The sequence below is a fragment of the Argiope bruennichi genome, chromosome X1 (assembly GCF_947563725.1).
Source record: "Argiope bruennichi chromosome X1, qqArgBrue1.1, whole genome shotgun sequence".
NCBI lineage: Eukaryota > Metazoa > Arthropoda > Arachnida > Araneae > Araneidae > Argiope > Argiope bruennichi.
In genome coordinates this window covers 132,294,183-132,317,675 of record NC_079162.1, presented here as the reverse complement: position 1 = coordinate 132,317,675, position 23,493 = coordinate 132,294,183, and the positions used below count along the sequence as shown (strand labels likewise).

Sequence of the window (23,493 nt, the reverse complement as noted above, 5' to 3'; positions counted from 1 at the left end):
ATACATAAACCTGTACAAAAAAGTGATTGAATTGTGATTAAATATTTAAACTCTGTGAGAATTTTGTATGGATTTACATTTTACGTTAATGCATTAACACTTAGTTATGCTCTAGCGGTAAGTATTATACAGGGTAACTAGTATAATCATGGCCCAATAGCTAATTTCTAAATTGTGAGAAATAGACGTATACTGGCAATTGGAAAAATGGTATTAAATTTTATTTTCTTTGAGTCAATAAATGCCCTGATGAAAAAAAAATTATTTCTAATTTAGAACGTTTCAGTGGGTGTCTCGAGGAAGATATATCAATCATCACATGACAATTCTGATTGCAGAAGAGTAGAACATTTTTTATTTAAAATTTAGAGGGATATTTTACAAAATATGTTTAACCAGACAGTATTCTGAACAAAAATTAGAACTTCATAGTCTATCAGCAGTACATTTACGGATTCAAAAAACATCAAATATAATTCTTTACGTCATTTAAAGCATTTCTTCAACTAGTAGTATTTGATTATCCCTTAACGGTTTAGAAGTTAGCTGTTGGGCCACAATTAGAGCCGCCATCCTGTATGTGACCAAATCCATTTCTTGCTCTACTGATTCTAAATTTAACAAATAAAAACTGTCCCTCTATTATCTCATGCGAGACTTAGTAATTTATTTTTACATTATGTATAGATTTATATTTGAATTTTTGCATCCACATTTATCCTCTCTCCCTATGTATGAACATAAATGTATGTAGTCCCTCGCTTATAAACTGATTTTGGTGAAAGGCTGAAATTTTTTTTTGCCTGGAATATTCTTGCATTGCATTTAAAATTCAATAATGACATTTTAAACTTATGAAAGAAATGTTTTAGTAAAATTTTTCTGAAGGATTTTTTTCAGTAAATTAACGAAAGTATCATTTTAGTGGAAGTGGAGCTACTATATGATTCTTTTTATATATAAAACGGTTTCTAAGACTTCCATTACGACTTCTACAGCTTGGACCCAAATGATTCGGATCATTTTATAAAATAATTTGTAAAATAAAATTGTAATGTAGCAGCTTAATAGCAGATTGGCTATATAGGAACCTTGTCGTATTTGTTTCATCTGAGTGAAATTGATTTTTGATCATTCTGTATTTTTATAGCGACGAGAAGCACAAGAAGCGAAACTAATGTTGTGAATCATTCAACAATGCAATGAAGTCGAGATTTCTAGATAACTGCAGTTGTACTTGGATAGATCGATACGAAAACGCTCACAAATATATCACAAGAGTTAATTTACCAGTTTGGAACTGGTAACTAAAAAAAAAAAAAAAGGTAGACATTTATGAAAAGATAAAATTTGTTTCTCCATCGTAAAATCCTTCTCTTTGGCTATACAGTTATGCATAATAGACCCTTCTTTTATCCAGCTAATTTGTGCCCATCATGTATTTAAGAAATAGAAATTTTATTATTTCCAGAAAGATAATAGCATCATTGAAATAATGTTCGAAGTATTTAACTTCCTATGGGCTGAATTTTTTCCTAAATATAAAAAAATGACCCAACCTAAAATCAAATATAAACGTAAAACTTATATAGAGAGATTAACTTATATATACAAAGATTTTTTTAACCACTTTTAACAATTTTATTACAATGAATTCACTTTGTAACTTTAAAGTTATGACAGTTTACAATGTTTGCACTTCTGTGCATGAACGCTTAAACGTGAAAATCCATTAAACAGTTTTTTACTTGACATTAAACATTGTAAGTTATATCTGGAGTATTTCATTTTTGGAATTTTTTTTACATCATAGTTTTTTGTAGTATGCTTTCTTGCCCCCCCCCTCAAAAAATTGCCAATTTGCTACCTCAACTTACATTAGTTTTTCGCGTTTTTTTTTTTTTTTTTTTTTTTTTTTTTTTTTTTTTAAATCCTGAAAATTGATCTTCTTTTTCTTTGTTCTTCTAATTGTTTATCTGTGAAACAAAATGTTATCTCTTCTTATTGATTCTCTTGTACTCCTGATATAAACAAGATACAATATCAGGTTAAATTTCTAATAAAGTATATTATCTCATAGTATTTGTAATATAAGATGAGCAATCTTGTTTATATAACAACCAAGCATTCATTACCATTATTGATAAATGGCTGTTTGTAACTTGAGAATCTCAAAATTTGTCTTATGCAATTAGTAACAAAATAATTACTGAAATACAAACAAGTTATTAATGTTATACAAAGCCAGAGCTGTTATGCATTTTTTTTGTTTTTGTTTAATAAGCACTCACAGAAGAACAAATAATGTTAAATGTATAAAATATAAGCATTGTTTATATACAATATGCAAGACATTTGCTTTGATATTTCAGGCTGATAGTGCTACCAACCTTCTCAATATTGTTATTGATTGTCTTCAAGACATTCAATACCAATGCAGAGTTGACTTATATTGTATATATATATATAAAGGGTTATGAAAGTTCGCCTATTGAAATGTCTCTAGAGCCGGTTCAAATGAAACAAAGTTTCACCAATATGTAGTACAAGTAATGCGCTCTGTAAAAATCGAAAAAAAAAAAAAAAAGCGAAAATTTTCATCTATAGGTGAAAGTGTACTAATATCTAAGGCGATTTTTACCAATTTATTGTAGAAAACAAAATAAAGATACATTAATTTCAGAGTTGGTAAAATTAAATTTCGCTAATACTGAAAGCTCTAGAACAGGACCTATGTCTCCAAACAATGCAGAAAAAAGGAGATAATTTCATGTGATGCAGACTGCAACAACAAAAGTAAGGCTTGTTGATCGGCAGAGATGAAATAAAGAAAAATAGCTTTACGCATGCTCAATGAACCCTCCATTATTTGCAATCACGTATTCCATTCTCTTAACTGTGTTTTCAACTGCATAGCCGACAGTGACCTATAAGATTGAGCGGATGTGAAGTCTAATGCTGTTCTTCAGATCAGTACATTCAGATCGTCTAACATTTGTCTTTAGATATAGAGTCTTTTAAAAATCCCGCCTACCAAAATTCGCATCGAGTAAGATAAGGCAATGGTGGTGGCCAGATTGTTTGAAAATAACGACTTATCATACGGTCTTGTGTGAAATGGCGTAGTGGGAAGATCTGAACAGTTCGTGCAATATGATGTAGTGCACCATCTTGCATAAAAAGGGTATTTTGAAGGCAGCCTTACTGTTGCAACTAGGGAATAACAAAACTTTACACCTTATTGTGATATATACTCCAATTTTTTCATTTACTGAACCCATTACATTTATAATGGGTCCAGGGGATTGAGTCCTCAAGAAATATAGCCCTATCTTAAACCTTAGCTGTAAAACCGCACCACACTGTCATTTTAGCTGTGTGCAATGGAATTTCTTAAACTACATTAGGTTTTTCTTTCGCCTGAATCTGATTGTTGTGTGTGTTCACTTGTTCCTTTTAAATAAAAATGTGCTTAATCACTCTACAGAAAATTCCAGGGCCCAAGAGTCATCCACACTCTTTCGTGCAATAAAATGTAATGAAAATGCTAGCCGACTTTCTGCATCGTGCTGTATCAGCTGCTTCACCCTCTGAATGTTGTGTGGATACTAGCGCAAAATTTGACGCACCACTTTTCTCACCTTGGAAATCGATGCATAGATTTCATTTGTAATAGCTGGCACATTTACATTACCACACGGCGAGTGGTTTGCTAAATCTATGTCAGCAGTAGCAATATTTTCAACGTTAGAAATATCCTCATGTTTTCATCCTCTGCTAGGAAGAATATCGAGTTTTCCTGTTGCCTCGTATTTTTTAATCATTTTGTGAATGCCACATTTCGACACTGGTAACATTCCACATCTAACATATTTCTGTTTCCGGAATTCTCGAAGAGCTGCCGCTGCGTTGTTGCAAGTTTTATAAAATAACTTTACGAGAAGAGCTTTTTCTTTCAGAGTTACCATTTTTCACAAAATGTAAATTCTAATGCTTTTCAAAAAGAATAAACTCCTTCAATATCAAAGGAATCGCAGACACAAACCTTATTAGCTTGTTTTAAATCGTCATTTGATTTGAATCGTATTTCAGAATTTCGAAGTTGTGACATGCCTGCCATTTCTACGTAGTTCATCGAAGATTTGAATAAAAAGTGATCTTCTTTATGCATTTGTCGAAATTTTGTAATTTTGAGTGCTTTATGTGGATTGACCGAAATTGATAGAATAAATCTGTAAAAAATTACTTTTATCTACTGTATAATAAAGTTTCATTTATTTCATTTTGTTACGCACGCACACACACAAAAAGCAAATATTGCCTTAGATGTTGGAGTAGTGTTCACCTATTGATGAAAATTTGAACCTTTTTTCTCTTGATTTTCGCAGAACGCATCACTTGTACTACACACTAGGGAAATCTTGTTTCGTTTAAAGCCATAGAACCGGGTCTAGAGACTTATGAATAGGCGAACTTTAATTATCACAACCCGATATATATATATATATATATATATATATATATATATATATATATAAGTATTATGAAATTAAAACCTATTATTGCAACAATCTAAAATTAAAATTATTTCAGAAACGAAACTAAATTATTACGGAATCGAAACTAAAAAAAATATTTCGGAATCAAACTAAAAAGTAAAAAAAGTAAAAAACAGAAAAAGCACCATTGTATTTAGAGAGCGCAAATGCAGCTACTACCAAAACACAGATCAATCTAGACGATTAGTATTAAAAACCAAGTTAATAGGAAAAAAATAATCAAAATTAAACCAAATAAAATAAGAATCCAGCCTGAAGACTTTCTCAAGGGTCACCCCCAGGCAGGAATTCAAAATAAGTTTTTTTTTTTTTTTTTTTTGTGAGGAATCTAGACTTTTGTTCAACAGTATTGACCTTCTTGACCCGAAAATCCTCTGAAATTAAGAAAATCTAAAACTTCTTTGATAAATTTGAAGATAACTTTATAATTAAAAGTAACAAAGAAGTTTTAGATTTTCTTAAAGATAACAGCATTAATAAACTCAATACTTTTGATTTCGAAAATTTATAGACCAATTTGCCTCATGAAAAATTAATAAATGTCTGTGCTTTTATATATGACGAATATTTAAATTAAGGTGTTATTCCTAAAAATAACTGGCTAGAATTTTGTAATTTTAATATTACTGAAAATTAAGTTTTTAATGGAATTAATTTTTATAAACAAGTAAAGGGCATTCCAATGGGAACAGCTTTCTCAAGTGCTTTAGCTAATATTTTCGTACATTATTATGAGAAAAAAATAATTAAATATAATTTAATTAACGGTTGGAGATATATTGATGACTTACTTTTAATAAACTTAGATAATACCAATATTGTGACTAGTTGCAATCCAAAAGATTTAATTCTAACAGAAACAAATAAAAATCAACTTGAGGCTACCTTTCTGGATTTAAAAATAAAAATAGCTAATGATAAAGCAATAGTTGGTATTTACGATAAAAGGGATGAATTCAACTTTAAAATAACGAAACCTTGTAATTATCATTCTAATCTAAACTCTAAAATTTCAAAAAATTTAATTTTCTCACAATTTAACAGGAATAATAGAGTTTGTAATAACAAAATTTCCTATATTGAAGCAACAAATAATCTCATTAAAAATTTAACTAATAATGAATTTCCCAGAAATTACTGCAATATTAATATTTTAATAAAAAAAAGAGATGATTTTGGATTAATCATTTGCCTAAAATAAAAATAGACTTTCCGTTGTATATTAACTAACTCAATAGATGGCGCTGAGACCCTCCAATTATTTTTACCTTGAATGGCGTCAGCAAAAACAGTTTCGGGCGTGGGAAACAAGAATGAGACACCTTATGTAAAAAAATTTTTTTGCCTGCTGCTGGTATGTGCTTTACTTTTTGTTTTCATAATTGTTTATGAGAGTTATTATATGGTTATTTTATGTTATTGTAGTTTTGCTTATTAGTGGCCGTATTCTTTTAATTTATTGTTTTGTTTCTTTTCTGTAAAGATGGGGTATCTTTTAGGCTTAATTTCAGGGGATTTTCGGGTCACGAGGGGTCAATACTGTTGGACAAAAGTCTGGATTCCTCACAGAAAAAATCCCTTATTTTGAATCCCTGCCTGGGAGTGACCCTTGAGAAAGTCTTCAGGCAGGATTCTTATTTTATTTTATTTAATTTTGATTCTTTTTTGCTATTAACTTGGTTTTTATTACTAATTCTCTCTCTCTCTCTCTCCCTGTATATATATATATATATATATATATATATATATATATATATATATATATATATATATATATATATATATATATATATATATATATATATATATAGTGACGAGCGCCTCTTGGCGAGCGCCATCTGCTGGTTGTTAGACGGAGTTGACGCTGGTTAGACGGAGAGCAGATCAGACGGATCTGGACGAGAGTAAAGACGTGTCAGATCAGACGGATCTGGACGAAAGTAAAGACGAGACGAGACGAGACGTATTTGACGAAATCTACTGAATGTTCAATTCTTTTATGTTAATGTATATATATCCTAAATGTCCTAATCGTCCTAAATGTAATTAAATGTGCGTTCTAAACTAGTAGTGATTTTTGAGTCCTTCAAATATACAGGGTGTTTATAAAGTCCCGGACCCATTTTGATGTTTAATAACTCATAAAATAATAAAGATATAAACAAACTTATGGCATTTATTGATGGAATAACTCATATATTTTCCTTTTCAGGTTTGAATATTTTTACTTTTGTAAATATCGTCTGCGCGTGTGGTTAATTTCAGATAATTTCATTTTCCAGTCTAAATATCTGTACTTTTCTAAATATTGTCTGCTTATTAATTGCATTTTTCTCTCTTTTGTTTTTGGCAACTATTGCAATGTTATGTTTACTTTTGATGTGTTTGTTCTATGTAGTACTTTTGTATGTGATATTTTATTCGAGCGGATATTAAGGAGAATGCATACACCACAAGAGAAAGCACAGATTTTATGGTGGTTCATAGAAATGAAATCGATAGTGCAAGCACAGAGAAATTTCAGAAGAATTTACCAAAAAGATCCTCCATCCAAAAACAGCATCTTGCGATGGAAAAAGAATTTTCTAGAAATTGGAAGTATCGAAGATAAGAAACGTTCCAGACGTCCTTGCACAAGTGATTTTGATGTTGAGCGTGTCAGAGAGACATTTTTACACAATCCTAGAATATCTGTGAGATCAGCGGCAACAGAATTGGATATGCCAATTTCGACGGTGTACAAGGTTATTAAGAAAAAATTAAGACTGCATGCATACAAAGTTCAAATTGTTCAAGTTTTGGAACCGAACGATAGGCCTAGGAGGATGGCCTTTGCAACAAATATGCTAAGAAGGATAGAAGATGCTGCTGATTTTCTGAAGAGCATAATGTTCTCCGATGAAGCATCCTTTCATGTTTCTGGCATTGTTAATCGCCATAATGTGCGCAAATGGCTCTGTGGATGCCGACATGCTTGTCGCTACCTGGCGTGAAATTGACTATCGACTTGATATTCTCCGTGCGACGAAGTGGGTACACGTGGAAGTTCATTGACAAGGGTCAGGAAACTTTTTGAGTCTATTTAACCATTTATGTTATTAATTTTAATCTATCTTTATTATTTTATGAGTTATTAAACATCAAAATGGGTCCAGGACTTTATAAACACCCTGTGTGTGTATATATATATATATATATATATATATATATATATATATATATATATATATATATATATATATATATATATATATATATACGCTGTCTCGTGAAAAAAAAACTAAAATTCTTTGCTAAAATATTGATATATTAGTATTTGATTTGAAAAGGGTTTATACTTACCTTTTTCTTGAATGGACTGTTGGTTGATAACGAGCGCCTTTTCCCCCAAAACCAACTATGCTAAAGGTGATCTTCAAATAACCATTCGTTTGAAATTTCTCGTTAAGAGCCGTGAGTAATCTTTCTATTCCTTTATATGGCGAATTTTTTTCCCCAGCTACAACAAAGGAGTGATGTTCTTGTACAATGAAAACAACCTCCAATTCTTGCCCTATTTTTTTGCTTTCGTGTTGCTTTCCTAGAAAATATTAAAAGAAACGAGCATGTAAAAGCACGAGAACGTATGTTTTTTTAATCTTCTTATACCATGATACAATTAACATTTCCAATCAGCATTTTCACAATAACTGATTTGAAAAATACGTTTGTCCACACGACTACTTTTATTTCCTTTTGTTACAAATGTTTAGCTTTCGAACACAGATGTTCAGACCTTAATAGAAGAAATTTTAACTTCAAAAAATATTTTATTTTTCTAGATACATAAGCCTAGGCCCACGAGTATGTTTTCTATTGAGATTTATTGAGATCTATCAAATGTACCGGTGATTCAGTTAGAATGTATCTCTACTTTTCATAAAAATGCAGCACGCTATCGAGTTCTAATTTCAAGATAAATTAAATTCCAATGAACTTTGCTGCATTTGCAACTCGGTTATTTCATTTCTTCAATTATTTATGCGCATCTGACCGAAAAGCTAAAAAAGCCATTTCTAATGTATTGGAACGACATTTCAAGTTTCTAGTTCGTTTTCATAAAAGGTAAAATTCCCTCGTTTTCATTTCTCTTTCAAAGTTCTTTTTTTTAAAAATATTATTTATTAGTCTAAGATCTGTGGAATAAGCATACCAAATTTCAAATGTTTTCAAGTTAATCTGGTATAAAACTCTTTTACTCTGTTATAAGAGAGTTCTGCTGTATGTTTAATGATCTCAGGTGTCGCCCTCGTCATTTGACAGCGGTACAAAATTACGAGGTAAGTCCCAAAATTGCCCTAGTGTTGCTTTAAAAACGGGCGACGTTAATACAACTAAACCAACCAAACCAACTGTATGCCCAATGAGGTTAATAAATTAAAACGAAGGATTTTCAGGCAAGGAACAAGTTTCTACTTGAAAGGTTTTTGAGTTCTTCCCAATTTTTGGAACAGTGGTAACTTTTTAATGCGTAGAATCTTTCAAATTAATTTTTGTTCGAATTTGTCAAGGGGTTGGAAGAAGATATCATTCAAATACACTAATTTTTAATTTTATTTATAGAGACATGTGACTTTTTATGATGGTGAGTGGCTTAAATGAGTATAGGAATCTGATTAGAAATGTCTTACTTAATCCCATTTGAGCTTGTGTTAAGCAATCGATTTCATTAGTAGAATTACAAAGCAAGTATTATATCTCTGCATTTTAATTTTATTTATTGCAATGCAGAAATGAAACTAAAGAGCTTTTATTAATGTTATTTTTTATTTGTGGTGCAGAAGCTTGGAGAGGGGGGTGTCAACTCAGGTGTCGTCCTCGTCATCTGACTACGACTCAAAATTACGAAGTCCGTCCCAAAATAGCCCTAATGTTGCTTTAGAAACGGGACGTTAATATAACTAAACTAAACTAACTCAGGCAGAAGTGAATTTCATAGATATAAAGAAGGTGCATTCATTAGTCAAATGATCCATTTTGTTTGCTTTTAAGATAATGAACAATAAGAAATATTAAAATATTTTTTTTTCATGGACTCTACATTTCCACCATGTAGTGAGTTTGGAAATTAGCTTCGTCATATAGCGAGTGCACATTAGTATTGAAGAATGTTCCACAAAATTTGGAACAAACTGCATATCAAATTAAAAATTTTGGTTTAAAGGTTATATACTAAATTTCACTCATCTAGTTCGTTCTGTTTTTGGATTATTTTTATTCCTTTACACATGAATACAGAAACAGACAGTCTGTATTTGAAAGAATTGGATCAGTATTTGACAGTATTCTTCAATTTTGGTATAATAACCATTTCCCGAATTCTATTTTATCTCTATCATTGCGTTTTTGAGTTGTTATATTCATATATAAACGATAAGATAAAACATGATTCGAAAAATATAGACTTTTTTTTGTTTCGAACATGATCTAAATCGTTAAGACTTGTCACATTTTGGGGAGTATTTTGATGATTCCAATACTTTTATTTTGTATACGAAGCGCTCCAAAACTTTAGGAGTAGGTCGGGCATAGAGAAACCAGTCCTATTTATAATAAAATGCATAGCTATAATGGACTCTTTTGTAATAAATGATAAACCAGATAAAGTGGCATAAAAATTCACACTAGCATAATATCAAATCATACAGAGCATGACGGAAACAATTTTAAGAAACTTTTTAGAGTAGGATTTAAAGGGAAATTTCGCAAATTATTTGCTCAACTGTCTACTTGTGCTATTATAAATTTGTATTCCATAAATGCTACTATACTACGTCTTAAGTTGCTTTTATAAAAGATGATTTCAAAGAAATAATATATCATACCATTGCAATTTGTTGTGCCTTTTAATTTCTTATAAAAGCACAAAGCAGAATATCCTGCAGCTGCGTAACATGCATGCTTGTTTTCTTCCAAATCCGACTTACAGATATCTTGGAATGATTTGAAACTATTTTCATTGAACCGACAGAGTCCGCTGAACTGGCTTGCGCAGTTTGATATGGTTTCATACGAAAAAGATTGTATCGGGTGAAGTTTTAAATTCTTGCATTCCGTTTTTCCAGAAACTTCGAAACTAGATATGAACTGCAGAGAATTGGTGATCATTTTGCCTTCTGGTAGCTAAAAATAATATAAAAAAATCGGTAAAATTTTCGTTAAGAAGTTATCGTAATAAACATCTAAATTGTTTTCAAGTTTAGTTATTTTTTTAAATTATGCCAAAACTTTTAAATTAAAAAAAGGGAAACAAAAAGTTACTATTCCAGATTAAATGGTGACTAATCTTATATAAATAATTAATTCTCCTGGAAATTTTACTCCGATAATGGACCTCAAATAAAGGCTTGTAAACTTAGAATAAAGATGTCAGTATTGCGATATTTATTTACAACTCAGAAGCGAAAAATCACACATTAGCAGAAACTTTAAAAACATGTTTCCAAATATTTTGTAAAAATTTATCTCAATTAATGTTTAAAAAGTTATTTGTTTGTGTTAATATATCTTCAGGTAATAACTAAAACTTACTATTTTATTCTGTAAAGCTAATCATTGGTTGCTATACTGTTAAAACAATAATATATTAGCCGCCTTCAGTGACTAGCTGTTCATTCATCTTTTAATTGTATTTATTTAGTCACGTCAACAAACTTTGATGAGCTACATCATTTACAACAAAAAAAAAAGTCAAATTTTAAATTATACATACAAATAAAAAGCTGTGTTTGCCAAGTGGCGTGAGGAGTTTTCGATATCGGTTCAGTTATTAAGGCTGTTGGGCATTCTATTAAAGTTTGATCCCACAATTTCTGTCGAAAGTAGAGAATGTCATTGTTGACTTATCTATGAACCATTAGATTTTATATGAATTAAAATCTGACAAAATCGGCATAATGGCTGGAGGACTTGTTCTTTGGTTTTGCCAATTATTTGAAATATATAAATAAAAATCCTTATAGAAAGTGATACATTTATAAAATTAATTGATCAATCAATTGAAAGTGGTTTTGCCAAAATAGCAGTTTCAATTCCTAATCAAAGCCGATGAGCACTTGAAATGTCAAGAAAATCAGCATCTCTGAATATAATTTCACAACTTGTTAAAACTTTATTCGTATTCGATTGGACAGATTAAAATCATCTCTTATTTGGACGGTGAATGCGAACTTCATATAGAAACTATAATTGCCCATACAGTGCCATCTAATCCTTGTTGTCCTGATTTGAGCCAAGAATTAGGACGCCAAGAGATAGGACCTCCAAAATGTGGGAAGTTACTGATTAAAAGTGGGAATGCCTTGTATCCAGGATTTATGACATGAAAGGCCAGTTAATTTTGAGATCAGAAGCAATGGAATGAATCCAGCAATTGGGCGACAGTTCCTACTCAATATAGTATTTTGTGTTTTGCATAGATTTAAAAAAAATTCTTATCGCGTGTTAGTATTTATTAACTTATTATTGTATGTATATTATAATATATTTGTATTTATTAACTTATTGAACATTTATTCGAGACATGATGGTGGTGGCATCCTCAACATCTGATTGCGTTCTAAATTCGCATCCAGCAGAGTAATAAATTGCTAAAAATAAACAAAATTTTGTGTGATAAATATATAATAAAACTTTCCTCCGAATTTTTTCAGTATTTATGAATAAATCTCTTTTTTTCTATCATGAGATAATTTTTATACATTGCATGTTTTTGATGCCATTAAAATATTCCGATGCATTATGCTTACAATAATATACTCTTTCAGTAAAATGCTCTTATATTAAGAAATAATAAGATGGGAATTTTATACAGTACTTTGAATGCTTATGAAATAAACTTTTTTTGTTTTTTAGAACTAAATAGATGCATTTTTTTTTTCAATTACTTACTCTGAATTTTACGATAACGTTTATTTTAATGAAAAGTTTCAAATGAGTGCATTTGTTTAAATTTTAAAAAGCGAAAAAAAAAAACCCATCTGAGGTTAAATAATAATTACCAATTAGTGTATTTGGAAAATAGTTTTTCGCTGTTCTCTAACCTGCTTCTCTTGAGTTATATTATGATGTTAGGCAAAAACTTTTTATAGCAACTACAATAATAAAATCTTCATTCTAACAATATAAAAATTTTTTCACTGGAGTACTTTAAAACTGGCTTGATAAAAAAAAAATAATGAATTTTTCTTGTATGAGCGGAGAATATAATATAGATATCCTCTTCATTAAAAGAAGGGATTCAACATTTTTATGAAACGTTTACTTAGTCACTACACTTTTGCTGACAACGACACAAAGCACAGTTTAGCAACTTAACTATTATGACAAATAATAGAAGCAAGAATTGATATAATTACCGAAAAGTCATTGAGTGAAGATCCATCCGCATTGCCTAATAAACCAAATGTCGCGCCGCTGTGTAAAGCATCGAGTTCCAGAATACAAAGAAAATCTTTCGAACTACATGCAACTCTCAGAGAAGGGGACCATATTTCCACAATTTCACTTTTTCTCACAACTACTTTCCTGTGAGAGAGAACAAACTATAGTTGAAACTACTTAGATTAAAAATATTATAAAAAATGGGTGAATATACAAGAATTGTTTCGTTTTACTTTCTCTTTAGAAAATGCGAAGATAATTCTTTTTCAATTAAATATATGATGCTTTCAATGCAATTGATAGAAGTCTCTTCTATGGCCTTTTGTTTAAAAAATATTATTCAATGATTATTTCGTTTTATTTTATATATTGCAATGAAAAGTCGACAAAGAAAGGACTGATGATAAAACGTAAGTTAAATTTTCTACAGTTGTTTTGAATATGTGGTATTACTTTTACCATTCATGTTATCTTTGTATGTTATGTGTTATTATGATTGTGCTTATCATATGTTATATTTGTCTCGCTGTAAAACCTTGATTATAGGTTTAATATACGTAAAAAAAGTGGAAAAAGTATTATTTAAATATTATAATTATGCATGCATTTCCAATTACAAATTTTTCTTAAATAAGGTAGACAATTACATAAAAACACTTTGGCAAATGAAAAATACAAAAGCGAAATTTTTATTCGATTCTTATATTAAAAAAGTGTTATGAATAAAATATTTTTCTTATACTTTCCTATAAGCAACGAAGTTTCATGCAATATTTGTTGAGATATCAAGAGGCAAATATATTGATCTAGACTACTTTCATCCTGAGACTGTATTTGAACAAGCTTCGAGGGTAATGCACATATCATATAGTTATAAGATAGAGGGAATCACTAAATATGTATTTATTAGCTCGCATTCCATTTCAACAAATGTTCACTAATAGGTTTTTTCAAAATGAGCAAATTCGACAGCTATACAAAGTGGCATTTTTCTAACAATGCTTACAAACAGGCGATGCAGTTCACCACTTAAAAAATGAATTTCCTCGAGACCCCCTGTTTATTCCAATAAGGTGTCATAAAAAAAGCATTCGTTCATTCGAAAAGACTGAACGTATTCTTATATTTTTATTTCAAAATTTCATAATATTTGGAAATCAGAATCAAACTTCCCATTGTTACATTCGTTTTTTTAATCAAATTTCAAAACTACATCAAACGTTATTCTAGGGTACCCAATTTTAGAAGTCGTTTCGAAATGATGAACTGTTAAAATTTTGATCTTCAAATATTAAAATAAAATTTTGGATTTTTATTGATATCTTGAAAAAGAATAATGTTTATTTTTTATTATGGAAATATAAGGCGTTATGCACATTTGCCATACCTTTTTCTATCATTTCAAAGTAATTTTGAACAGATGATGTCATTTTTCAATAAGCATTCTTAAATAGCAACAACTTGAATGTCGACATAAATCAATGAATAGCATAACAATCTATTTTGTTAGGATATGCCAAATTTTATCTCATTCCTACGAGCAGTGTTTCTGTTACAATCTGCCTTCTTTAAAATGATGTATTCAGGGACGCAGTCACAAATTTCAAACTTTTTTGACTCGGCACTCAAAGGCTTCATTGAATGAAATAGTCCTTTCCACGTTATTGTAATTTAAGTATATATTAAAAAAAATTCAATAGCAAAAGAAAATAGATGAAATCGAAATAAAATAAAAATGCTTTCTATATTTTATTATGAATCGTTATTCTTAAATCTGGTGGTGCCTGGCCTCATGTGTCCTTGTAGCAGCTAGAAATTTTATCTGTCGCCTCATATAATATCATTATAGAATATAAGAAATGAATGATAAAAAGGGATTTTATTTCTTAAAAAATATTTTGTAGAATACTAACTATTTAATTTTACAAATATACTGGACAAATTGTTTCTCTTTCCTATGAATGCATGATGAACTTCATATTTTATAATAAGAAAAAGGCATTTTGGTTTGTTTAAACTTATTGGTATACATTTTATGCACTCAATATTTCTTATAAAAGTTTTCAAATTTCATAAAATGAATCTGTTGCAATTTAATTGTTGTAATGTTTTGCATAATCATAAACGGAATAAAAAAACTTAAGAATTCAAAATATTGTTATAAAACGCATTTAGTATTCATTTTTGGATGAAAATTACATTTATTTCACGCACATGCGAAAATGAGCAGTTTCAATCATTTGAATGATTCACGAACTATTTATTAATATTTTAGATTACCACTATTTTTGTCAGTATAAAATGGCGCATTTTTTTTATTTTACATTTAAATGAAGGAAAGAAGGGGATCAAATAAAATTTTTAAATAGATTTCTAGCTGGTTGAATGTAGAAATGAATACATTTCTTCGAAAATAATTTTTGTTTAATTAATTTTTTTTGAAAAAATTTCTTTTGATTAGCAAATATATTTTATTACTATATAATACTAGCCGCCTTTGGCGACCAGCTGGTTCGCCAATCTTAATGCACGTTAAAATTATAATAATTAAATATTTTATGGAACTCCCATTTTAATTGCTTCTTCATTAAAATATTTTAAAACTTCAAATTTTAATAGTCATATAATTCACTCATATTATTATAAAGGCCTTCAGCCATAACGTAATATGTATCTCTCTCATTTTCTGTTAGCTCCCGTAGAATTTATGCTTTAAATTAAAGTGGAAATGATTAACTGCAATAAATATAATAATATTTTTTTTACTGAAACAAAGCATTTTTTTTAAATATGAGTACTGAAAACAGAGTCGCTGAGTATTTAAACCTTATGGCCACTAAAGAATATTTTTCTTAATTTATATAATATCTCAAGAAGTTTTCAACAAAATTTTCTCAGATTCATCATAAACAGATAGTTTAATTAACAATGTTTAGTTTCAAATGCATCAAACACTAAAAAAATAAACAGAATCGTTTGAAATAATCTGTCGGAAACATATTAAACCATCAAAACCAAATCCGCATCCGTTGAAAATATTTGTCAACAATAAGAAAACAATGCGCATGCGTGAATTTTCAACGCCAATTATGCTAAAGCAAATGCGCGAATTTTCTACTCCAGTTTGGGTAACGCTATGCAGATTAGAAATTTTTAATTTCCTTTATTTTGTTTTATTTTAATTCGAAAGTACTTCAGAATGAATCTGAAAGATCGATTCATTAACAATGTTTCATTTTAAATGCATCAAACATTAAGAAAATAAATAGAATCGTTTCAAATAATCAGCCGAAAAATCTTAAGCCTAGCTTCATGACTGTTGGGGGAAAAAACTGAAGCCGTACTTATTTGGCGATGGGAAAAATGAAAAGATTTTTTTGGCGGGAAAGTTAGTTTTTAATTAATAATTAAAATTCTAATTAAAAATTCAAAAAAAGGGCTATCCTATCTTTTAAGTTAGATCAAACTGCACACGGTGTGCAAATTTGATTAAAATCGGTTAAGTAGTTTAGGAGTCCATCGCGGACAAACAACGTGACACGTAATTTATATATATTAAGATTTACAGAGATGGCGAGAGTTTATAAAGGCATTTTAAAATTACTGGGGTTATTTTTTTTTATTTGAATCAGTTATATAAACAATCATGATTTGTCAAAATTCCGTTTAAGCGAATGAAAGTGCTGTTCTTATATCCTTTTGAAAATAATTTTAAACCTTTAAAAACAAATTTATAAATTAAACCTATATCTGTTCTCAAATCTTTTAATAAAATCATATATTTTTTTAAATATAAATTACATTTAGATGCATTATTACGATTTAAACTTTTTTTCTTTTCTTTTATTACTCCATTTAATATAAAGTGAAGCCTTGCTTAACTATCATAACTAGTGTCCGAATTTTACTCGTAATGCGAAACACTAGTTCAGAGAAAAAAATTCCATCAAAATTCGAAAAAATATTTAAAATTTTAATTATGTAAATTATTATTTATATTATAGGATTTTTTGCCTTTGGTTACGTTTCAATATTTTTCGAAAAAAAGACAACATTATCGTTAAATGAATTTATGGAACGCATGCTACTGTTTAATTAGCGTGATGCTTAGCAGCATTCAATGCAATAATTGCCCATGCTTTTAGCATCTCCCTTATTGAGGTTGTTATCTCCTCCTTTCCTGACCAAACCTCATCAGCATCATTTTAGCGTGACCCAGAATGCAGCTCCATGAGCTTGTAGTGAATAGCTTATAAGCCAGTTAACAGCTACGCTACCCGGGTAATTGCTTTTGTATTGTGGTCATGTTACTGGGATAAGAACCACAAGGTCCCAGGTTCTATTCTCGCTTATTCCAATTCGCTACAATGGTGACCTCGGACGATGAACCTCCAACCTTTGTACAGCTGTTGTGGTACCCACAGCAAACCACAGCATCTACCCACAGCAAACACAAGTCGTCAGATTCACTTGACGCAGCAAACCAAAGCCGTCAGACTCACATGACGCAGCAACAGCAACCACTCACCCACACTCGTTCGCCATAACGCTTGGCGCTACTCAAATGGGTACAGACGCATTAGAATCAGCAGCTAAATACATCACCACTTAACAGCCATATCGCTCGCCTCATCTCCGACTCACTGGAGGGAGAGTCTGTAGTGAATAACTTATAAGCTAGTTAACAGCTACGCTACCCGAGCAATTGCGTCATGTTACTGAGCTGCGAACCACAAGGTTCCAGGTGCAATTCTCGCTCATACCAATCCACCACAAGCTCTTCGATAGTTCTAATAAATGAACACAGAATTCATGCATATTTTCATACATTTTATCTTTCTGCATATTATTATTCCAAATAATTTTTCAAAGTTGAAAATCTTTGTAAACGGTTTCATCTCAATATTTATATATCTCACTAACGGTTTCATCTCATTTCTTATGTGCTTGTAAATTCTGTACATAGTTATTTTTTTCTACTGTAAACATTTTGGTATTTAAATAAAATTCCACTTAGCATGGCCACCAAACCGTTCAGTGACCAGAATGGTTACGGATACGCGGGTATGAGACTGCGTTCTGTAATCTTCTGGCCTCATAATCTTGACCAGTGACACAATCTCACACGAACTTCTCAAATCCTTCGGAATCTCGTACGACAGCTTTATTCGGTCAAAGTTTTTTTCATTCAGAAATAAGGATTCCCTTCTAAAACGCGTTCATCACAGACTGGTACCCGAGATACTGCATGTGATATCATTATATGTCCTTCGAAACCGGCAGTTAAGATAGCCACTATTCACATCTGCATGATATGCAAATGATTTGAAAATCACTCACTATGTGTTAGAATCTGTTTACTTATTAAATGAACAGATTATAAATATATTTGGTTGATAAATGCTATGTTTTTTTTTTCTATTTTTTCTATGTCAATTTCAATTCATCTTATTTTTTTTAATCAAACAAGTCATAATACAAAATTTTGATTTTGAAGCTGGTTACTTCTTAAAGACATCTACTGAAGTAATTATTCTCATAATTATATGTATTATAACTATACCTGCTATCAAATTTCTATTCATATCAGAAGTAGCTAAATATATGATGAATAATAGCTTAAAAATACTGCAATAACGGAAATTAAAGATATCTAGAAAAAATGAAAAAAGCCTTTGAGTAGAACAACAAATACAAAATTGCCGATACAAAATGGAAGATAACTGAGGCACATTGATCAGCTCTACCCGTCCACTCGTTGCTATGGCTCAAAGTGGTTAAATGGAGAAGGAAGAAAAGATAAAGCGCACATTTCCAGCAAGTTTCATTTCACAATGCTTGTGAATATACACTATTTATTGCCTACCATTCCATTGTCTTTGCAGATTATCCGGTTTGCTGACTTTAAAACATGCAATATATAAAACGAAATTTATATCTAGATCCTAACAGCACACTTCTAAATATTGGCCCTGAGCTTTGTTGATGGGGATTGTAAACACCGATAGAACTGAAAATTGCAATCTCTTAAATTGACATGACATGTTCTTTGGAATTATAGGAATGCAGACAGCTTCGACCTTGAGAGGTCCTGTCAAGATTGTTGCTTTTAAACATGCTTCATTATTATTATTATTATTTTTTTTTTTTACTGCAAGCCGCATGCCGCTGCAAAGCTTTGGCTTGTTGATATTTCGCAGCATGCTTATTGGCATGTCGGTTATCGAGTGAATTCAAAAATTCTGTTGGATAATTAACCGCGTCTTTCACTTCTTCTACCGGCACAAAAGACCCCTTAAAAGAAAATGTCAAACATCTCCCGATGTAATGATATCAGATATGAATCAAAATTGGTGATACTTTTTCGTTAAGGAGACTATTCATGACAACATAAAAGAGTCATGCGATAAGAAGCTTCACCATTTTAAATATTCAGGCAATATCTTATGAACATTTTCGGTACAGCTGCTTTTAATATATATTATTATCTTCAAAATACATTTTTATATACATGATCGATAGCGTAATAAAGCCTGGGTGGTTCCCGCGCCTGCACTTCGCAATGTAAATAACACTAAAAATGTTCCATTTTCCAAACTGTAGAAGATGAAATAATTCCTCACCCATTGTGAGCTTCTAATGGAAGTGTACTGGGAACGTCACTACCATTCACAAAGACTTCGTTTTCTTCATTGACACTGACAACCATTTCCGGAAAAAGAATATGAATCGCATTCTTGTCACTCAGCACAGTAAACGTACTTTTTTGAAGATCGTGAGCCAGTAAGAAAGTGCAATCGTGTGAATAGTCGGCTGAATCGTACAAATGTCCGTCAAATGTATAAATATGACGAGGGCCAAATATCATAGCAATATTGTTTGACTTCGATGCCTGATATTGAGATTGAATTTCTTCATCTTCTGAAGGAAATAAAATAAGCTTGAATCCTTTCAATGAAAAGGATGGCCACTGAAATGAAAAGAAATAAAATTAATTTTAAATTTTTAAGGAAAGTATAAAAATTAAGTTAGTTATTTTTTTTAATTTATCATGATTAAACACCGTATTTCCGATATTGATAAATTGTCTAGTTTTGCCCCCATCGATACAATCTGTCTGAAAAGTCTTATTCGATCGCTTATTATTATTCGCAATCTACAAAAATTAAAATAAAACAAAATATTTCATTTGATTCATCCATTTGTACTCTTTAAATGGACAGAAATCACCTTCCATCAAGAGAGCATCTTCATATTTATTTTCTTATCTTTTTCCGACATCAGTCCTTGGTTTGTATTCTTTTAAACAATTTCTCACATTGAGAACCTTAAAAATATTTATTTTCTTGAAATTTAAAGCAAAACAATTAAAGGCGTGCAAAAGAAAAAATCTAGTGGGATATCTCAATGTACACAAATGTAGAAAATAAATATCTTTTAATTTTTCCGTTTTAGCATTTTAATATCTGATTCGACCATCTGACACTGGGCTCTTTATCTTTTATTAAAAAGATGTACAGCAAAGTCTATAACCGAAAGCATTAGTCAAAAAATGAACCTAAAATACGCATTTTCAAGAAAGAATTAACAAAAGCGCTTTATTTTCATTTTATTACCCATAAATAAACATTGAACGCATCCATTTGAAGTTCGCTTATTTATTCTCAGTATTATAGGAATATTCATAAAATCCCTTTGCTGATATGACCACCTTAAGGAGCATACTTTTCGAGGGAAAGGCGTAAAATTTTGAATGTATATGATATGTACTCGAGAATGAGGTGTAACACACTAGTTCAACACACATACTTATTGTTCTCGTGACAAAATTTCGAAATTTTTTAAGTGGTAAGACTTACTCTTTCCATAGAAAATTAATCCTCGCTGTAAAAAACTGGAAGATATTTTAAGTGTAAAAAAATCATAAATTTTTAGTGTAAAATAATTGTGGCATTCAAAAATTGGGGCACGAATTACTTTTCCATTGAAGTTTCAGTCTACATTACCATGTCTTCTATTCTGAACCTAGCTTAATGAATATGTCTCGAAATCAGAAGAAGATACGAAGGTATGCTGATTTCAGCTATGATGCTAGACATTGTCATGGATTATGTCATCGCAATACAAAAAGTCAAGCGACTTTATGATGTGAGTACTGTATCTTATTTTCATGCCTTTCGACTTGAACAATTAGCATCTTATAGGCGATATGTTAATGCTTTATTACCTGAATAGACAAATTTTTGTAGAACTAATATGCGTGTTCATCATAGAAACTACTGTCTATGACACAGTCCTAACTCAGTGCACATTCTACGGGAGATTTGATTCACAAATTTTGTGAAACTCTATGATTCTCACTCTGGAACTCTATGATTTCTAAGAAATATTCTACATATTTTACTTTTCGAACACTAAGAATTGAATCATTTTTAGATGAAATAAATTTTTTTCTCAAACGAAATTTTCTTTACTAAAATAATGGACATGAAAATAAATGGTTGTTCTCATGTGCTAATTTCTTGTTGCATTAATATGTGACAGTTTAACTTTATGGTTTGCCATTTGATTTAAACATAACATTTTCATTGGAAATAGTCAACTGAGGGAAAGTGGGACAGTAAATGAAACCTGTCGTTCAGAGCAACCTGGGTTATGTTTACCCCTGGCAAACACAAGAGTTTAAAATGAAAAAAAAAAAAAAAAGAAAAGAAAAGGGAAGGAGTTTGTTCCTCAAAAGCTTCGCCAGATTTAATCGTACTGGGCAGCAGTGAATGAAGTGTACCAACAAATCCAGATAAAGTAATAAAGCATTTAACATAATCCACAAACACAGAACTTGTAGAGAGATGTATGTGCATATTTATAGTAAATATCGCACTGAGGACACACTCATTTTTTAATACGTGTATTTATACTAAATATTGCAGTAAGTTTGATGCAGCTCCAGACGTGAGATCATATCCATTTACATCTGAACCTAATTTTATAAAATTCATCTCCATGAGACAAGCTCAAAGAATATAATAGAATCATCTCCATTTAAAAAAAATTGATAAATAATTTCCAACTTTCATCATAAGTTAATGCAAAAATCATTTCGAAGCTGTTTTTAGTCGTTAGCACGTGGATTAGTTAGTTACATTAACGTCCCTTTTGTAAAGCAACACTAGGGCTATTTTGAACCGCAGTTAGATGGCGAGGACAACACCAGAGCTGGCAACCCTCTTAAAACTTCCACACCACACCAGTGGGAGATCGTTTGGCCCAGACGAATTTTAAGTGCATTAGGTCCACTTACATAGCGGTTCTTCGGTGTAACCGGGTCTCAGACCTGAAGTCTTCCGGTTACGAAGCAGAGACTTTACCACCAGGCCACCGCGGCCTCAATTGAAAATGAAAAGATGTTGATTGTCCTGTAGTTTTCAAAAAGTATTTATTGAAGCAAGAGCGAGATAATATATTGCATTGCATTAAAATTTAACAACACTCAGCAAGCGAAGAACTTATCCAATGAACTGCTTTAAAGGTTTTTCTGTTCAAAAAAAGGACTCCCCCTTTTTTTTTAATCACAACATTCAGAGTGGTAAAATAATACGACTGTTTTGAATTTTATCATAATAAAAATCATTGGTTCAAAAAGCATTGAAAACTAATTTAAAAAATAATTAAAAACTTTTAAAAAGTGCATTTATTCAAATAAAATTGGCATAATTGATTTTAAAAAAATCCTCTGGCAGTGAAAAATCTGTTAATAAAAAGTAAATTATTTAGAAAGTTTTAACTCACCGACAGGAAGACAAATTACCTTATAGAAGTTTCTCATTTTTATGATTCTTCCTGTCACGAATTCCCATCGTATAATTCGATCATCATGCACGAGAATTTCTAAAAATTCTGGAATGTTGTATTTAAAGTATGCGATGGTATCGTTGAAATACTTTGGTAACTCGAAATAATGGAAGGCCCAAACTGAAAAAAAAATTATTATTTTACAGAAATGTGTTTCTTTTCTATTCGTATCAAATTTATACAAATTAATTAGAAACTTGACGATTTAAGATATATATTCCCCGCTTTTGCAGATAAAACAAAAATATATAATTCAGAAATACACTAAATACATAGAAACGTTAAACTTTGTAAAGACGTTAAGTCAGTCATGCTCATATTATATTTCAGAGTTCTCGAAATTTCAAAATGTTTTACAGGTAAAAGAAGAAGCAAAAATATATGTGCCATCATGTGCAACAAAAACATATGAGCTGAAGAACAAAATATTAAAACCGACGCTAATTTTTACATTAATTTAAATATTTAAGTTATTTTCTGACCATAAATTTTGCCATTCAAAGTTATTTGATGTACCATTAGTGGTACATGTAGCATAGTTTGAGAAACCCTGTTTTATTCTAATACTCAGAAAATTTGTTCACATTAAATGCATTATCTTTGCTTAAAACAATGGTAAAGTTAAATGAAAAAATTATCGAAAGTAAATTATTTATTAATA

The 23,493-nt window shown here is 30.6% G+C and overlaps 1 protein-coding gene across 2 annotated transcripts in view; it reads right to left on the bottom strand.

The window, feature by feature from the left end:
- LOC129958641 (uncharacterized) overlaps positions 1 to 23,493 on the bottom strand; it is a 90,312-nt gene that overhangs the window by 2,934 nt on the left and 63,885 nt on the right. For both annotated transcript variants that reach the window (XM_056071241.1, XM_056071242.1), the window contains exons 29-33: positions 22,789 to 22,952; positions 19,604 to 19,950; positions 12,956 to 13,124; positions 10,424 to 10,721; positions 7,902 to 8,139 (exon numbers count right to left, since the gene is read on the bottom strand). In XM_056071241.1, coding sequence (XP_055927216.1) covers positions 7,902 to 8,139; positions 10,424 to 10,721; positions 12,956 to 13,124; positions 19,604 to 19,950; positions 22,789 to 22,952 — 1,216 coding nt within the window. The remainder of the gene's footprint in view (positions 1 to 7,901; positions 8,140 to 10,423; positions 10,722 to 12,955; positions 13,125 to 19,603; positions 19,951 to 22,788; positions 22,953 to 23,493) is intronic.